The 18,637-nt window shown below is 42.3% G+C and overlaps 1 protein-coding gene across 4 annotated transcripts in view; it reads left to right on the forward strand.

Annotated features, from left to right (window-relative positions):
- The window catches only part of TBC1D1 (TBC1 domain family member 1), an 83,814-nt gene that overhangs the window by 13,361 nt on the left and 51,816 nt on the right, over positions 1 to 18,637 (forward strand). Inside the window, exon 1 of one of the 4 annotated variants that reach the window (XM_081207609.1) lies at positions 16,370 to 16,655. The exons of the other annotated variants lie outside the window; for them this stretch is intronic. Within the exon in view, the coding sequence (XP_081063735.1) occupies positions 16,626 to 16,655 (30 nt within the window). The 5' untranslated portion in view covers positions 16,370 to 16,625. Of the gene's footprint in view, positions 1 to 16,369; positions 16,656 to 18,637 lie in introns of those variants that run through there. 4 annotated transcript variants of the gene reach the window in all.

Here is an 18,637-nt window from a genome sequence, read left to right on the forward strand (position 1 = left end):
TAACACTGAGCATCAAATTGTACATTAACTTCAGTGTGTTCACTTTTTGTTACAAAACCATATTATTTCACATGGATGTGTATGTATATCTGTTCTTTAGAATGGAATATGACATGAGAGACCAAGGTTCAAATCCTCAATTAGCCATGAAACTCAGTGAGTGACCTTGCACTAGTCAGTCACCACCTCTCAACCTAACCTATCTAAGAGAGTTTGTTAGGGTAAAATGGGAAGCAGTAAGTCAGGAACCATGTATGCCACCTTGAATTCCTTTAGTGAAAAGTGGGATATAACTGGAACAATACAATAAATGCACACTGCTGAAAGGCTAGTGGAAGTGTCTGGCATTCTGATCAATAGTACAGTAGGCTACCAGATTACTCAGCCAGTCGGGACTGAGAACTGATGAGGATTATGTACATTATTCTGCTATGAAAGGCATAGAAAAGACACAGCAAACTCCCCAAACACTGGTTGCTAGCTTTAGCTTCATGACGGATGATTATTATGTAATTTATTGTTTATAGCTGACACCAAGGCTTTTGTAAGCATCTCTCTATTAAAATTACCCAGACAAGACATTCAACTGTGGGATTAGAGTTAGTATTGTTTATAGCATTTGACTAGCAAATGTTAAGACAATCAGCAAAGTTATGAGGAAATACTTAGAGAAACACTCCCCCCCCCTCAGATTTATATGTCAATGCCAGCAAAAATTGTACAGGTGCCCTTTTCTCTCTTCTGTCAAATGCTGCAGACCTCATTTATTTTCTTTGTAAGGTTGCTCATAACTTTAAAGATGCAGCTGATTTTCATTTGGATGAGCAGAAATAATTGAAACTTGAGTGCATCTAGCTCTCCTGAGAGAAATAAACTTTTTAACAGACTTGTCAGAAAAGTAGACATTTTAAACATGGAGCAAAAAATGACATTTGATTTAAATCAGGGGCCACTAATATGGCACTCATGTGCTCTCAGAGGCCTTCCCTGGTGCCCATGGGGTCACCTGCTGAAATGAGGCTTGAAAGAAGCATCTTGTAGCCCATAGAATAGGGTATGGTGTGTGCTTTGTTGTCTGTGTGGTGCTCACAACAGTTTGTCTTTTTTGCAATTGTGCCTGAAACGTTTGGCGACCAGTAATTTAAATGATCCAACTTATAGCTCAAGAAATATCTGCTAAAATCTTTAACATTGATCCAGAGGCACAATCAGTACTCCTCTGAGAGAAAGTTATGTTCTTAGGGGAAGGTCCAAAACCTCAGAGGAAGAGTAGATGATTTGAATGTAGAAAGTTCCAGGTTCACGCCCAGGAATTACCCCAAGGTAGGCTGCAAAAGACCCTGGTTTGAAACCGTGGAGAGCCACTACCACTCACTACAGAGAGAAGATTGCACTGAACCAGATGGACAAATGTTCCAACTTAACATAATGCAACGTCAATGTTGGGCACCCATTGGACAGTGCCAGTGACATCACAAATCAAATGTCCCTATTCCTGAAATTTTGGGGCAAAACATCATGTTTAAAAAGAAAAAAACTGTGCATAGCTATCTTTTCCTGTACCATTTCCCAATCATTTCCAAGGTGTGTTTTTTTTAAGGAGGAAAAAATAGGTGAACAGGCTTTCCCCATCTCCACAATAGCAAGCTGTTTTTTTCTTTCTCCACTATGTTTGTGCAGTTATACAGTATTACTGTTGTAACATTGGAGACACCACTGTAGCACTAAGAGAGAAGTAGCTTTTGTTGCCCCATTTTTTTAAAAAAAAAAATCCCCCTCAATACAATCGTTTAACTTTATAAGGAGAGAACTCTGTGAAACAGTAGAGTTCCAAACTCACATAACTCAACCATTAAGCTATAGGTCAGCTCTAAACTCAGGAACAAGACCAAAAGCAAATAATAAATTCTAGTTCGCAAGCACCTTGCAGAACAATGTTTTAGGTCAGAAAAAATGTGAGTTTGATGTTCTAAATCAACAGCCCACAACAAAGGCCTGCCTGGATTTTCCAGGAGGGTTATATATAGTCGAAACAGCCAATAAGGCCACATGTGGTCAATAAGCAACAGGTGGCCCTGAGCTGTTGAATAAATAGCACCAAGAAAATCCAGCCCAGGAACTCAGATGCAGTGAACATTGAAAACCACCACCATCCAATCTACCTTTGATTGTTGCACATGGCGTATAGGTGGAGCCCCATGCTTGCAACTTGATCAACAGGAGCTATGCACCTAGTTTTGCAGTTGGGGAGCATACAGTTCGTATGGACAAGGAAACACATATAGGCCCCTGTGTGCACATTAAGACGTATGAGGACAAGGCAGACAAGTTATATTATGGGGAATATGGGCCACAATCCCACTTTCCCACCACACATACAGTTAATTGGTGAGATTAAGCAACTCGCCTTTCCACCCACTGGTTTTCCCCTGCCAGTATCCTGCCCTCTTTCGTTTCTCCTTTCTCTCTGCATCGCTAGGATGCCTTGTTGTGCTGCAGTTCCCTAAAACAGCCACACTGTGGAGCTATGGCATTTGCAAATGTTCAACATTCAGACACCGAATATGTAGGATGCAGATATATAGCAATATTTTATCACATTACTTCCTTAGGAAAAGGCCATGGCAAAAATCAGAGTGGTGGTGGGCACCACTGAGCATAGACCCAGCTTATGTGCTGATTTTAAAACTCGGCACTTCTTGCTAAATAATAGATTTTACAGTCTTTTCTATAGGACATGAAATGTCTTCTCTGTGTACGTGCTGATATTTAGAGGCATAAGGGTTTCCAGCTGCATCAAAAACTGTTACCCTTACCAGCTTCAGAACAAATAATTGTGTGGTTAAGGAAATCTGACCTATCTCCATGCAACATAAGCCTAGATAAGAAAGAGTTAGCATTTATTGATATTAGAAAAGCTGTCAACAGTTAGTCAAAAGTGAACAAGGAAGTAAAATGATATCACAATCTGATTCTCAATTATATTCTCTAATGTGGACAGCAATCCTGTGAACAAAGCTAGAACACTGCCAGCCTATATATGTAAGGGCTCAGCCAGGAGACAAAAGTTTTAAGCTACTAGGATAACCATTTTTTAAATAAAAGTTTCTTTTATTTTCATTTCTATTGGTCCAAAAAGAATACTTGTGTGTTAAATTATGTACACTATGCTACAAGGCAGCCGAGTCTCAGTCTTGTATTGGTCCCCATGTTGCAATGGTCTTCTTTGTAAACAATAACATCAATAAAAATTCAGATTGATTAGAGCTATTAGGGCAGGGCTGCTGATTTAAGGCATGGCATGGGGCAATACCCTTAGACTCTGTTGTGTTCCCTTCAAAGGGCCCATGGGCATAGTAACTTACTCGATTGGAAAAGTAAGCAGTTACATCATTCGAGTTAAAATCAGAGGGACTGGAGTTACTTAATCAGCTGAAGTTACTTAATCAGCTGCATTATGCCTATTTTATGTAAAGCCTTTTTCAGTTTTGTAACATGCATTTATGTCAAAGTTCTGATCATGTTCTCAAAAAGCCAAGGATATTGGCTTTGAATACTTTTAAAGCAAAGGATAAACATACTGTACTGATATCCTTGTCTTAAGCGCATTTAATTGACTTTACTTAAATCTGATGCAAATGTGAAATTTATGTTGACTGAAACATAGATTTGTAGTGCAATGTTATACATCAACTCAGAAGTACCCTTGAGTTTAATCATATTTATTCCCATATAAGTTTGTAAAGTGTTGCACCTTAAGTTTCTATTATGTATCAAACAAAGAAACAAAAAGAGAGAAGTTTATATTTCTTTCTAGTCTTTTTGTTACACATTGGTGGTGTTATTAAAATTGTTTCTGTGTGGGAAAATGATTGCTTGTACATGAGAGCATGAGCAAAGTTCTTATTGTTGCAGGGTGATTTCATAGCTAGAAGCATCCTTGGAGCATGAACAGCGCGTGAACAGCTCGTGCTGTCCTATATGATTGGTCAACTAGCATAGCCTGATCGCTCGCATACTCTAGTGCGAATGTCCTTATCTGCTGGCTAGAACAAATTGCTTGGCTTGTATTTTGTATCTTTCTGATTTCACACAATAAAAGCTGTGCTGCATTAGCCCTAAGGGCAGCCATATTTCGGAACCCTAGGAGCAGCCATATTTCGGAACCCCTCATGGTGTGAGACTGATTTTTCCCTGGATGCCGAGCTGCAACTCGACATTTGGTGCCCCGTGTGACTGCCTTCGGACTTCACGTTGTTTTTCATTATTCAGCACTCACCAACACGTCGTTCATCCACGTAGTGGATCCCTGGTGAGTGCTCCCGTGTGACTGCCTTCGGACTTCACGTTGTTTTTCATTATTCAGCACTCACCAACACGTCGTTCATCCACGTAGTGGATCCCTGGTGAGTGCTCCCGTGTGATTTCTTTCGGACTTCATGCTGTTTTACAACGTTCAGCTCTCACCTCGCCCCGCAAGGGCTGCAGACGCGTCGTTCATCCACGTAGTGGATCCCTGGTGAGAGCTCCCGTGTGAATGTGATTCTGGACTACGTTACGGACTTATCAGCACTTATCTCCGCCCGGACAGGGCAAAAAGGTGCCTCCCTCATCCTCCTAAGGATCCCTCGGTAAGTGCTCCCTGCTCTTTTTGCAACTCTTGCAATCATGGGAAAGTCTCTCTCTGCACCACAGAAAAATTTTTTTAAAGACCTTAAATTCCTTTTGGCCAGTAACAACCTTGCTGTTCGGAAAGCTGACCTTAAGTCCCTTATAAAAGCCCTGGACACTCACTGTCCCTGGTTCCCCCAGGACGGAAATTGGGAGTTAGACGATTGGAAAAAAATTGGACACTTCTTTCAAAATCATCCACAAATTGATGTCAAGGTTTTGTATGCCTGGGGTAACGTCTACAAAGCTATGTCGTGTTTAACTCCTTCAAACATTCTTCTGGCTGCTGCAACAGCTTCTTCGCCCGCCCTCCCGGTACCTGTTTTGCCTGCCTCAAACCTACCTCCTAAACCGCCGGACATTTTCCCTTCGGCTCCTCCTGTCGTCCCTCCCCTGCATTCTCCGCATTCTTCACTTCCTGCACCTCCCGTTATTACTCCTCTCCAAGAATCTTCGCATTCAGCACCTCCCGCTCTTCCACCTCCTGCACCCAAGGCCTCTGGCACCGCTTCTACTACTCCTCTCCAAGAATCTCTCCGTGCCGCTGCCCCATTGTTGGGTTTTGACTGTGCAACTCCTAATCTCTTCCCTGTGATTGCTCCTGCCGCGCCAGGGGGAGGCCCAGCCCGGCACGAACAGTTTGATTTGAGATTCATAAAGGAACTGCATTCCTCTGTCAAGGACAATGGTTTACAATCTCCTTACACCCTGGGCTTGTTTGGCACTATTTTTCAACAAAATTTGATACCAGAGGATGTTAAGCTGTTGGCCCGCACTGTAATGCAGCCTCATCAAATGATTTTGTTTATACAAGCTTGGCACTGGGCCTGCCAACGTCGTGTTGATGGGATTCGGAATAATCTTAATGTTGCATTGGCTAATCATCAGGCTGCTTTGGCTGCTGCCGCTGCTGGTGCCGCCCCACCCCCAGCCCCCGTCATGTTAACCCAAGCTGATGTCCTCGATGGGTTAACGGGAGGAGGCAATTTTCTTACTATTGCCCAACAGCTAACTCTCGATCCTCAATATTGGGAGGCCACCACGGCTGCTGCCCAAGAGGCTTTGGCCTCTGTCCCTGATGACAAAACTGAGCGCGATGGCCGATGGGGGAGCGTTAGACAAGGCCCTACAGAACCCTATGGACAATTTGTTGATCGCTTGTATAACACTCTTAAACGGCAGGTTCTGGACGTAGCAGCCCAGGAAGTGATAGTACGCCAGCTTGCATTTGATAATGCTAATGAGGACTGTAAACAAGTTCTTCGTCCTCTGTTGACAACTCCCAATATAGCCATTGCAGATATGCTTAAAGCCTGCCAATCGGTGGGGACTGAGATGCATAAGGCTCGCTTGCTGGCCGCGGCTCTGTCCTCCACTGTGTCCCAGAATCCTGCAAAGGATAAAACCTGCTTTGGATGTGGCAAAGTGGGCCATTTTCGTGCACAGTGCAGAGCTAATACAGAGCAATGTCGTCCTAGCAAAAAATGCCCCATTTGCAAAAAAGGTTTCCACTGGGCCAATCAGTGTCGCTCCGCCACGCCTCAGCAGAACCAGCAAAATCAGCCGACGGGAAACCGGCAGTCGGGCCCACCCCGGGCCCAGGCTCAACAATAGGGGATCCAGCGCATTCTCCAGCCATCCCACCTCCGGCCTTGCCTCGCCTCCTTTTAATTCAGGATTTATACCTGCCAGTCCCCTATGTACCACACCAAGTAAGGGTGTCAATAGGGGCTGGTTTTTCTTCTTCAGCACAGTGCCTTGTTTTTCCACTGTCAGAGGTTTTGCAACAAGGGATTCACCTCGTCCCAGATGTTTTACATGGATTACAACAAAATGACCCCTATGTGACTGTATTCTCTGATCGACAGGCACGCTTGCAATCAGGTTCTCCTATAGCAAAACTCATATGCGTCCCAAGGCCAACCCAGGACCATGACCCCCTTGTTGCTGCTACCTTCCCAGTCACAGAGAAGCGTCCAAAGATCCAGATGACCCTTGGGGGTCGCACAATTGAAGGGGTCTTGGACACGGGGGCAGATTGTTCTGTGATTGCTATCAAGGATTGGCCCTCCGCCTGGCCACTTGAGCCAGCTTCTTCTGTCATTGGTGTTGGTGGCGCTGCAGCTGCCCAGCGCAGCAGGAACCCTATTTTGATTCAAGGCTCACAAGGCTTTGAAATGACTATCTTACCACTGGTTCTGGACATTCCTGTCTCCCTTTGGGGGCGAGATCTGCTGGCCGCAGCGGAAACTACAATTTCTACAAATTTATGCTGAGGGCTGCCCCTGCCATGCCCCGGACTGCGCTTTCTCTCTGCTGGACCACAGACACCCCAGTATGGGTGGATCAGTGGCCTTTGCCTAGACAGAAGCTTGCAGTGGCAGCCCAGTTAATTGCGGAACAACTTGAACTGGGGCATATTGAACCTTCCACCAGCCCATGGAATACACCCATCTTTGTCATCAGAAAAAAGGCATCTGGAAAATACAAGCAATTGGGAGGTCGATCGCCTACTGTATCTGAAATACCTAATGCTGTACATCAAGTATTGTTTATTCTAAATCATCTCTTGTATCCCCACAATAAGGATTTTACGCCTGCTGAACTTCATTTCCGGAAGGAAGAAGTATTGCAACGCCCTTTAGTGTCTTACAGGTTGCTTCCAGATCCACAGTGGAAGGGTCCAACTTCCTTGATTTCCTGGGGTCGCGGATTTGCGGCAATTGACGTAGACGGAGTTCCCCGATGGGTTCCAGCCCGCTGCGTTCGACCTTGGCGCTCTTCTGTTGCCTCGTCTTCGCCCAAGGAGACACCAGCGCCTTGAAACCGTATTTTACGTTGTTTGCCGGTGATGACCTCTCACCTGACCTCAACCCACATTGCAGTTGGAGACATCGCCATATTGATGTGCCCTGGATGAAGTCACCTTCCACAGCTGTTCCAGTGTTTCCTGGCACGTTGAAAGGCCATCTTCAACTCTATCGCGTTGGCCCCCCTTCCCCCTGGGAAGCCACCGTTTCTACCACTTATCGTTACAGTTTTGCCGCCTCTTGTTTGGGAAATGAACCTGGCTTTGAAGGATGCCCTCGCCAGACCGGCATCGCTTGGGTTTTGCCCCCCAATAGCGACCATCCCATCTGTGTCACCACGTTTCGTTGAGCTTGGATTTTTGGCTCAGCAGTGCACGGAGCAGTACATGAGGCCTATTTACAGCAAATGGGCTCCTGTATCTGCAGAAATGGCTGTGTGGCTTCTTCTGGATTGTGGTTTTTACATGCCAATAATCGAGCCACGAAATATCACGCAGGTTGCTCGGAAACAGCTATTGGAATAATTTACCAGTCTCACCCTTATTGCCCCCCCGAGCAACCAATATGGCATCGTCCTGAGTGGCCCCACAATTCCACTTCACACGGGTGGAGCCTCTCCGTGAACTTTATGAAACGCCGCTTTCGTCGTGCTGCTCTTTTGCAGAAGGCCAGGAGGCCTGAACCTTATCATCAGATTTGGACTAACAATACTTACGTTAGAGACATTAATCATTTTGCTTCTATGCTTAACCTTTCTGATTGTTGGATGTGTATGCATATCCCTCCTCAATCAAAAAGATCTGGCATTTTATTACATGGTATTCCTATAAATGCTTCATATAAGATTAGCAATAATATGAAGGACAATCGCATAAGTTTACCTCCTGTATTTCTATCGCTTGTAGAAGTCGCTCCTTATTGTTTTCGTTTTAATCATAATAGCAAAAAATTTTTAGGTCATTATCCATATTGTAATTGGACATATGAGTACGTTAATGGATCTTCTTGTTTTCTTAATGTTACAACCATGAGTGGTAGGCCAAAGGTCTTAGTTAATAATGTCACAACCTACATGACTTATGACCAACAGGCTGCGTGTAGAGATTTTTATGTTTGGTTCGACTGGATGAGAAAGAGCAGCAGAACTACATGTTTGCTTCAATCTGATTTATGGTTATTTTGTGGCACACATGCCTACAAAGAAATCCCCTCTGCCTTTTCTGGTACCTGCACGTTAGGTATAGTAGTACCCTTGGTGTATAAAATAGATAAGCTCCCAGCGGTCCGTTTGCGTAACAGAAGGGAAGTACAATCACCTATTTCTCAATATACAGGGACAGCTATTTCTAGGTCTCTTCTGCCTTCTTTAGGTGCAGCCATGAATTACCGTGATTTGCATAAATTGGCAAACTGGACAGAAAATTTGTTCAATTCCACCATTTTGGCTTTAAAAATGATTAACAAAGAAATGTCAGAAATAAGAAATGTAGTTCTTCAACATCGTTATGCTTTAGATGTAATCTTTGCCTCTAAAGGTGGAATTTGTGCCTTAATTCATTCTCATTGCTGTATGTATATAACCGATCAATCGACCAATATCTTTGCTACTATTGATTATATGGAACAAATGATAGCTCATAATCCTTTGAATCCACCTGAAGGTTTTGATCCATGGGAGTGGTTGTCTTCTTGGTTGCCTAATGGATTATGGTTAAGAAAAATATTATTGATTGTAATTGCATGTATTGCTGGCTTCATTATGGTGTGTTGTTGCATTCAATGCATACCCTCTTTGATTTCCCAATGCACTGCATGGTGGTACCGACCACGGCCCACCACAGGGGTTACAAGAGGAATTTATGTTGCAAAGTGTAGACGCTTAGGCAATGAAGTGTACGATTTGGACTAATGGTCCCTCTTTTCCTCTAATAATATAAACAAGAAAAGGGGACATGTGGGAAAATGATTGCTTGTACATGAGAGCATGAGCAAAGTTCTTATTGTTGCGGGGTGATTTCATAGCTAGAAGCATCCTTGGAGCATGAACAGCGCGTGAACAGCTCGTGCTGTCCTATATGATTGGTCAACTAGCATAGCCTGATCGCTCGCATAGTCTAGTGCGAATGTCCTTATCTGCTGGCTAGAACAAATTGCTTGGCTTGTATTTTGTATCTTTCTGATTTCACACAATAAAAGCTGTGCTGCATTAGCCCTAAGGGCAGCCATATTTCGGAACCCTAGGAGCAGCCATATTTCGGAACCCCTCATGGTGTGAGACTGATTTTTCCCTGGATGCCGAGCTGCAACTCGACATTTCTGAGTCATTTACTCATAACAATATTTACTTGGAAATAAGTCTCACTGAGTTCAGTAAGACTTAGTCCTAAGTAAGTGTGCACAGGATTGTAGTCTCAGGGTTGTGCTTTAAAAGTACAGGTGTAACATGGTATTCCAAACTGTGCAACACAAGATAAAAAGATCTCAGTTCCATTCATCATGTTTTATTTGCCTGTTGATTGCTAAAAACTGCTCTTAAATGCATCTGCCAGTACAAACAGTGTTGGTGTCTGTGTGGGTCTCCAATTGCAATCCAAGCCTGAGACATTTCTGAAAGTCGTGTCAGGAAATTGGAACCTCTTTAGTTTGCCTTCACAGAAATAGCTGCAAGTGTGGGGAGTACTTTATCTGCAGCTTATATTTCAAAATAGTTTATAACTCTGGAGATGCTCCCACTGCAGTTTCTCACTTGAATTTTTAGCTGAGAGATTGGGATTGAGGAGGAGAGTGAACTTTCTTCTAAATACCTTCCCTATGTTTTATTTTTAACTGTTTCCACCAATAACATCTCTCATAGACAGTGATGGTTAATTTCTACAGAAATTGCTTATTATGAAATAAGTTGTACAAAACTGTGTTTCCCAGTAGATATCATTTTTATAGTTTTAATGATGCCCAAACCATATCTCATCTTGGAGGAAACACTAGGATATGATTTAGTGGTTACTGAGAACAAACACAAAATCCAAGGAATTCACATAAAACTTGATTAAAACCTGAACACTCAATTTGATATCATATTGGCCAACATTATTTTAAAATCTGTTTTCAGTGTGATGCAGACAGGATTATCAGTGACGCTATTAGTGTATTGTCATGCAGTAAATGGTGTATCTGTGACAATTCCAAAAGTAATGAAAGCTACAAGTTTGATTATTTTGAAACTGGGTCAGATGAAGCATCAATCCAATCAGGAAAGAGCTTTTTCTCTGATGTCAATATTATTCTGGTGTTTCATGTGGATGAGATGTTTTTTTGATAGGATGGCTTCATTTTCTGCACATGAATTCAAAGAAAGGCTAACTATATGTGGCATTTCCCACACACCCTTTAGGGTTTTGTTGTTGTTGTTTTTCCCTTAGGGTTGCTTTCCTGCTTGAAGCTCACAGCTGAGGCTGGGTGGAAGAAAGGTCACCCTTGCTCATTCTGCAAGCAAGTTCACACTAGTTGGTGGCTTCCATGCATTCATTTCAGGAGCTAACACTGAGGTCATGGTTGGAGCAGTTCATGTTGTGACATATTTGGTATGAAACTGTGCTTCTATGTATGGGCTATACACACAGGTGCTACGAATTGCATGATTGTTTGGCATTTTGTTTTTTTAATTTCTTTTTCCTATTTGTTACCAAGTTCTAAGTTTAGACACCTTGCTTCAAAATAAAACTAACAGACATCTAACCATTCAGTGGTGACATTGGCATCTTCCCACAAAAAGTAACATCCGGAACACCTTAAAGCCCCTTAAGCAAACACACAATTCCAGCTTCAGTTCCTACCAGATGCAGATGGTTTGCCATCTTCCTCCACAGACAAGCATCTTCCCTAACCTGACTTCTTAAAGTACAGCCAGGATGTAGTGGTAGAGACCTGCTGGTTCATGAGCTAAATCTGGCCCATGGATAACCACCAAGTGGCCCACTGTTTACCCATCTCCTCCTTGGAGCTACAGCCTTGTGGCTAAAATAAACCTTTTCGTCCCAGACAATCTCCTTGGAGCTGACTCAGGAGGAAGAGGAACTGCCAAAATCACACAGGCTGTACACAAAGTCCCAGATTGTGAAGGTACTGGTAGGCGCCGGGCGAAAACATATCTCTCCAACCAGGCGTTGTACCGATTAGCACTGTGGCTTTTTAAATGTGTTTGTGGGAGGTGGGTGGTTAGTGGTTTATTTTTATTTTATTATGTAGTCTCGTTTTGTATTTTTCTGTTGTGAACTGCCATAGGATCTTCGGATGAAGGGTGGCCTACAAATTTAATAAATACTCCTAATAAGTGTGGCAAGTGAATAAAAGGGAGAAGTAGCTTGACCCCCTTGGCTCTGTGCTTTCTTTGACCTGCATTGCCCATTGGTGCCAAGCACTGGGTTGCCAATACATGAGTGTAGTGTTTAGTGAAGTGGGTCGAGTGATCCCCCCCTTTCCTGATTCAAGAGGAAAATGAACCCTGACTTCTAGATATGAGGCAATTGCATGGCACTACTTGTGTGCTCCCGGTGTTCGCTCTGAATGCCTGGAACTAAAGACTACCATTGTTTGCTCACTTCCACCAGGACCTTTAAGGTAAAAGAACAGTCCAAGCCATGGAAGCCGAGTGTTGTGGAGCCCTTTGTCATGCTGCCATAAACTAAAGGAGTTGCACCAGTAACTATACACAGATCTGAGGAGATGTCAGTTGGAAGGAAAGCAAAGAGTATGGCTGACCTGGCCCTTATGGCCAATGCACGATAGGCACCTGGGGACCATTCACTCTATCATGGTCAGCTGTGGCTTTTGTTGCCATTTTCTAGTGCCTCATGCCCAGCAGTTTTGCAGTTTCTGCAGTGTCATAAGACAGAACTTTGGGGGAGATTCAAAGGGTTTATTTTTCTTTGATTTTTTTTTTGAGGGGGCGTGTCATTGTTTCAATGTCAGATAATCCAAGCCCTAAAAGCTTCATGAAATACAAAAATATCCTTCAGTTCTGTAACATTGGATGTATTATATAACTTTTCTGTGGTTAGGATAGGATTGCCAGTTAATATATGCTATCTCAACATGGTCCAGATTGGGTTTGATGTGAGGCTGTGGGGAAGAGTCCGCAGTTTCTGATAGGCCTGAAGCAGTCCACATTTTCCGGTAGGTCCAAGAGCAAGGCCTCACATAAAAGCCATGCATTCAGACTCAATAGCTTACCTTAAAGTTGTTGAGGTGTGGCCTTGTGCTCTACTTTTTTGGCAACCAGCTCCAAAGTTTTTTTGTTTTTTTTAATGCAACTTTTTCTGCTTGGTTGGCTGCCTTCTTCTCAGGGAAATCAGCCCTCATAGGAACAGCAAGTCTACTAAAGCTCTGGGCCCCAAAGAGGCAATTTACAGTTTGGCCTCCCTCTGGAGCAACTCTGTTCAAGCCTGGAATGATCTGTCATGAGCAACGTTGTGGTGGCTGTTGTAGTGACTGACTGTAGTGAGTTCCCCTGGGAACTGTCTCCATGGCAGCTGCTTTAAAAGGAAGTTCTGATAGAGACTTGGAAGGTGAATGTGTACAAGGCAAAGTTTTCTACCCCAAGAATTCATCCAGCTGCCCTGTTCAGTCTATCTCTATAACAGATTATAAAATGCTGTTTTCAAGAGCTTTAAAAACATTATACAGTGCATATGGCACAATTTTGCTTTTTGCTATTTTTTTGATACTATATTATTGAGTTTTCCATTCATTTAAAATGACTATACAGTACCTTTGGAAATAGCATTGCTTAATCTATTCACAAGCTGCAATAAACATTAAAACACTAAGTTCTGTTTTAAGTACGTCTGTACTGCTAAATTTTTTGGGAGGAGAGGAGGTGGAACAAATGGACAAACATTAAGGGGAGGTAAATAAAAATAAATTATTGAATACCTGAATACTTTCCAGGTAGCTCCACACAAATAAACCTTTTTGAACTTGCAGATTTAATTTTTACTATGCAACTGGGAGACAGAAATGTTATAACATGGTCAGGAGTCCCCAGTCTTATGGCCAGAAGCCAATCTTTGCTGCTAATTGTTCATTGTCCAGTTTACACTTACCATTTATAGGGATATGGTTGTTGGGGTGGGTCATTCCCCCCCCCCCGTTATTCAGCTAATATTCCAGAATAATGTGGGGTGTTTTTTAAAGCCTTTTCTTTTATTGCAAAACAACAACAACTTTTGTGAAAGAAAGATCCTGAATGGATCCTCAATATTTTTCATCTGTCTGGTATATGTACAAGCAGGACTTTTTTTCAGCAGAGCTCACAGGAGCTCAGCTCCAGCACCTCTCAAGTGTGCACCATTGCCATTCTAAGAGAACAAGGGGAAAGTTCTAGAAAAATAGCACTGTGTACAAGCACAGTGTCCTGGTTTATTTGTGGTTTGGGGTTGGTGGGCATGGCTTGGGAGACATCTGTTTTGTGCTACTTCTCTCTGACCTTTGCAAGCTGTCAGTTTGTGACATCGACAGATGGAGATGATGTTGAGTCAAAGCTCTGCCCATGACAACATTCATTAGCTGCAGACAAAATTTCATCACAACAACCAAGTTCGCCATAGCTCAGGCTGACGCACCTTCGAATCTCCTATACTATCACAAGATTAGAATTCCAAAATGCTAAGCATTTAAAAAATAATAATTAAAATTCCATGAAACAGCTGTAGCTTTATTCATGCTCATAACGATGATGTTTACTGCTGGAGGATCATGAGGGTATGTAAAGAGTGTGACTAGAGCCACAGAACTTTTCTCAACTTGGACACAACCCACCGTTAGTGCAGAAAGAAAAACCCTGCACTCACTCTCTAATAACAGCAGCTTGTGACCAATGGTGCAGACAGTCAGCTCCACATTCACTCTTTAAAACGTTGGGTCAAAAAGCATAATAAAAGGTAAGAGCAGAAAGGCCTTGCCTTTCCAACGCTGTTTAAATAACATGATTCATAAAGCACCTGAGATTTGCTAAGTGCTATACACAGATTACAGTCACTGCCCATATGCTTACATTTAAAAGACAGGAAACAGAATGAAAAAAGAATGGAAAGGAAAGTTATATAGTTCTTATAATGAGCAGCTTGGAAGGAAGCAGCTGGTCTCTCACCCAAGCCTATGGAGTGGCTCCTGCTGACCCATCTTTCCCTCTGACGTGAAATGGCTGTGTTATTATTATTATTCTTAAAACTATTAATTAAATCTGTTAGTCGCTTTATCTTACACAGGGTAATGCAAAGTGATTTACAACCAAATAGACAGATGATAAACCTCACATAGATACATTAAAACCAAGAGAAAAGAGAAATATGTTAAAAACACCCCACCCAATTCTAAAAGGTCACAAATAGTTAAAGGCCAAAGGCCAGGTTTTGCCTGGTGTTTAAAGATATATAATGATGGTACCAGGCAAGCCTTCCTGGACAGGGCATTCCACAAATGGGAAGGCATTACAGTCTGTTCTTGTGTTGCTACCCTCTGGATCTTTCATGAAGGAGGCACACAAAGAAGGGCCTCAGATCATGAGCACAGGTTCAGGTTGGTTTGTACGGGGAGAGGCGACTCTTGAGAAGAGACGTTTAAGACAGCTCATCTCTTGTCCAAGCCGATAGACTGGGCTTTGCCATGCTATTCCTCCTAAAGTAGCCATGTGAAAATACTGGCATGACAGTGAATAAATCTGAAAGTAAACTAATCTGATGTATATCAGCGTTTCTCACATTTCATCTAGAACCAGAAGCCTGCAACCAAGAAATTTATTCAATGTATGATGTAGACTCATCCCAACATTCATTGGCAGCTGGTAACATTTTAAATTTATAGGCCTTGCTGTTTTTCATCATAGCACTTATTTAGGAACGTTTGCAGAGTGCCATTACACATGTGCAGAGTGCAAACCCAGCACCATCAATTATTCTCTGCACATCTATGGACAGGGAAAGAGCTTCTATGTAAGAGGAGGGTCCAAGTATAATTTTCAGACAAGATTGACTCATACCTCTTATTTAGAAATTAAGCCATACTGCATGAAATCTATTCATCTACATGTCTGTTGCCAAAAAGCTAAACACACAAAACATTTTAAAATGTGAGGAAAGCTTGCTTCTAGTTGCACACGGTCCCTCCCACCCGCACTGCCCCCAAAAGCAATTTAACATTCAAAAAGCAATTCAACATTGCTTTTTTCAGAGGGGGAAGAAAACGGCACTTACGGTACATTACTTCACTATTACCAAAATTCATTATATTTTGCAAAATATGTTTAAAAATAAAGTACAGGACAAGCGTCCAATATATATTTCATGTTAATATTGCAAAAATCACTATTCCACTGTTGCTCCAATATTGATGTACTATTGGAGGCTGCAGTCCCATCATGTCTACTCAGAAGTAAGTGGGGCTAGGACTGCTGCAGAAAGACAAGAAACGAATTCACTGAATTTGGGGGTTTTGCGTTTATTTTCAATTAGCAGTGACATTATTTATTTGTAAGTTGGAATGTTTCTAGAAAGCCCTATTAATGGCTGTGTTGTTGGGAGACTGTGCGTGTGCGTGTTGTTTTAAGTAAGTTCTATGAATGCTCTCTTTTATTCAGAACTCCTTAAAAGTTGCCAGCATATGTTCATAACTGCCCTCTTTGGCATGTTATTGCAGTTCTCTCTTAAATAATAAAAAAAAACCTGCCCCGTTTCACAACTTCCTGAGTGATCTACAGAGCAGGACTTTGTTGGTACTTTCTTTAACTGCCTCTCCCTGGGAGTAGGTGGAGTCGTCTTTTGAAAGCAGCCTATAGAAAATCTCACTCCTGCGCGTAACCCACCCAGCCTTTTCCTTCCTTGCAATGAATCTCTGCGATAGACTGTGGAATTGTGTGCGAGAGACCAGTGACCTCATAGTTGCTTGCAGAGCTTGGAAGGAGCGTGGTTTTCTGCAGCATGGAGCGAATAGTCTGAAAGAAGTGCTTTCTTGTTTCTCAGTAAACGAGCTTACTGCTCGAGGCAGATGCGGGAGAGGGCGGTTTTATGAGAGCGCAAACGCTGAAAGAGGAGAGGAGAAAGTGGCTGGAATTGCAACTTTCCGCACACTGCTGCATCTCCCCTTGTTAGGATGTCACCATTGTTCAACTGGGTGGCGAAGGTAGGAGGAGTTTTAAACTTCATTCATCTCATTTCTTTCTATTTAGATATGCAGATCAATGGCTATGTTTTGATGGTGGGGTGCTGCAAGAGAAAAACGCAGCTGGAGAGCAAACGTTTAGTTAGAGGAAAGTTAAGTGGCTTTTTAAAATGTGCAAAATCTGAGTGAAAACGCCTAACAGTTACAACCATTATGTATGTTTACTTGGAAGAAAGTGCCACAGTGTTCAGTGTGAATTCTTCTCCAATATTTGTGTTTAGGATTGCAGTAGAAGCTAGAATTCTTGTGTTACAGCGAATTTGTAGGAGTTGGTGTATGAACATTTTAATATTTATATGTAAAAGAAGACAATTTGCACCAGTTTAAATCTGGGCATTCTTGTTGTTCTGAATAAACATAGTTCACCTAGTTTACTCCAGAAATTGAAAGAGTCCTTTGGGATAGCTTCGGACTACGTTTGGAGATGGACAGCCCATAAGCAATAGTGGCAGAGGTTGTTTATGTTTTAGTTATTTGTTCTGGAGTGTTGATAGCAGCTTCCACTGTAACTCAGCTTTCTTTCAAGTGTGGACGCTGAGCAGCTCAAAGGGTTAAATGTGATAAGTGGGGGTTTTTGTGCGTCTGAAGAATTAATAAACTGATGGCTGGTTCTAGTTTGTGATTCAAAATGGGGATATGAGACAACCCAAAAAACACATCCTAGAAATGAATTGAAAAATGAGGACATAAATCTTGGACATAAGTTATTTGACATTTATCTCATTTTCTTATGAGTACACATTTTACTATGGAATATAATACCTTCAATTTCTTCCTCAAGAGTTTGTGTGCTAATATCTTTGAACACCTCAAGAAAATGAAGTTAGTGAAAATTGATGCATTCCTCTTCTTTTATTGTCCAAAAAGGCATAATCCTCTCTATTAAATGACTAAAACAGCTGCTTATATTTTTATCACCTTTGTACCTCACCGCTGGGTCTTGTAGAAAGGGTGTGTTCTGTATACCCAAGTAAGCAGTAGCTTATTCTTCTTCCTGTTCTTTATTCTGTGTTCAAATTTCCTGTCCTGACTGGAATTGAAAATTCTGAGCCTTGCTAGTGCCCACAGGAATTTCCATGTTTCTAACTGGAGAGTGAAGTATCTAACCACTTGGATTCTTACTTTCTGTCACATGGATTTGTGAATGAAATACCTATCCACTTACTGTTGTCTTGGATTCCTACTGTTGCCACTAGGCTACCTTCGGTTGTCCTGAAGGGAACCAGCAAGTTTCTAAACATAATCTCAGGATAGTTCCTCTTGCCATATATATACACTTAAGTGACATTTTGAAGTAACAAAGTCGGATAAGTATTTTTTCTTGATCTGTTCTTGGCATCCGCCTGTCTCTAGAGTCAATGGGGGAGTGTGCCTTATCTTAGTCACATGAACAAATTAAGCACATTGGAGTTTAGAATAGGAGTATTGACAAAATGGGAGAAAGATTGTAAAGATATACAATACTATGTTGGCCACAATACGTTGTACAGTTAACTGATTGTTGTTGGACTACAAATCCCTCGCCATGCTGACTGTGGCTGATGGTATTTGGAGTCCAATAATGTCTAGAGTGCCACATGTTAGCCATCCCTGCTTTACAGCTTTCATTATACCCCCTTCCTGCTGCCATTGCCCATGATTTCTCTATACCAGGTTTCCCCAACCTGATGCTCTTTGGATGTCTTGGATGACAACTCTCATCATCCCTGTCCATTGACTATGCTGGCTGCAGCTGATGGAGTCCACCAGCAGCTGGAAGGACCAAAACTACTCTACTCTAGGCTGTTGTTCTGTTTTACAGATGAGGAACAGAGAATTTGCTAATGCCATGAGTCATTACCCGATCAGAAGAGAGTCCTTGTACACCCAGGAGTGACCTAGTTCTAACCTTTTACAGCACAGTAGCCTATACAGAAAACTTAAGTGTTCAAAAATACATGTCA

Source organism: Podarcis bocagei (assembly GCF_964188305.1).
Source record: "Podarcis bocagei genome assembly, chromosome: 9".
Lineage (NCBI taxonomy): Eukaryota > Metazoa > Chordata > Lepidosauria > Squamata > Lacertidae > Podarcis > Podarcis bocagei.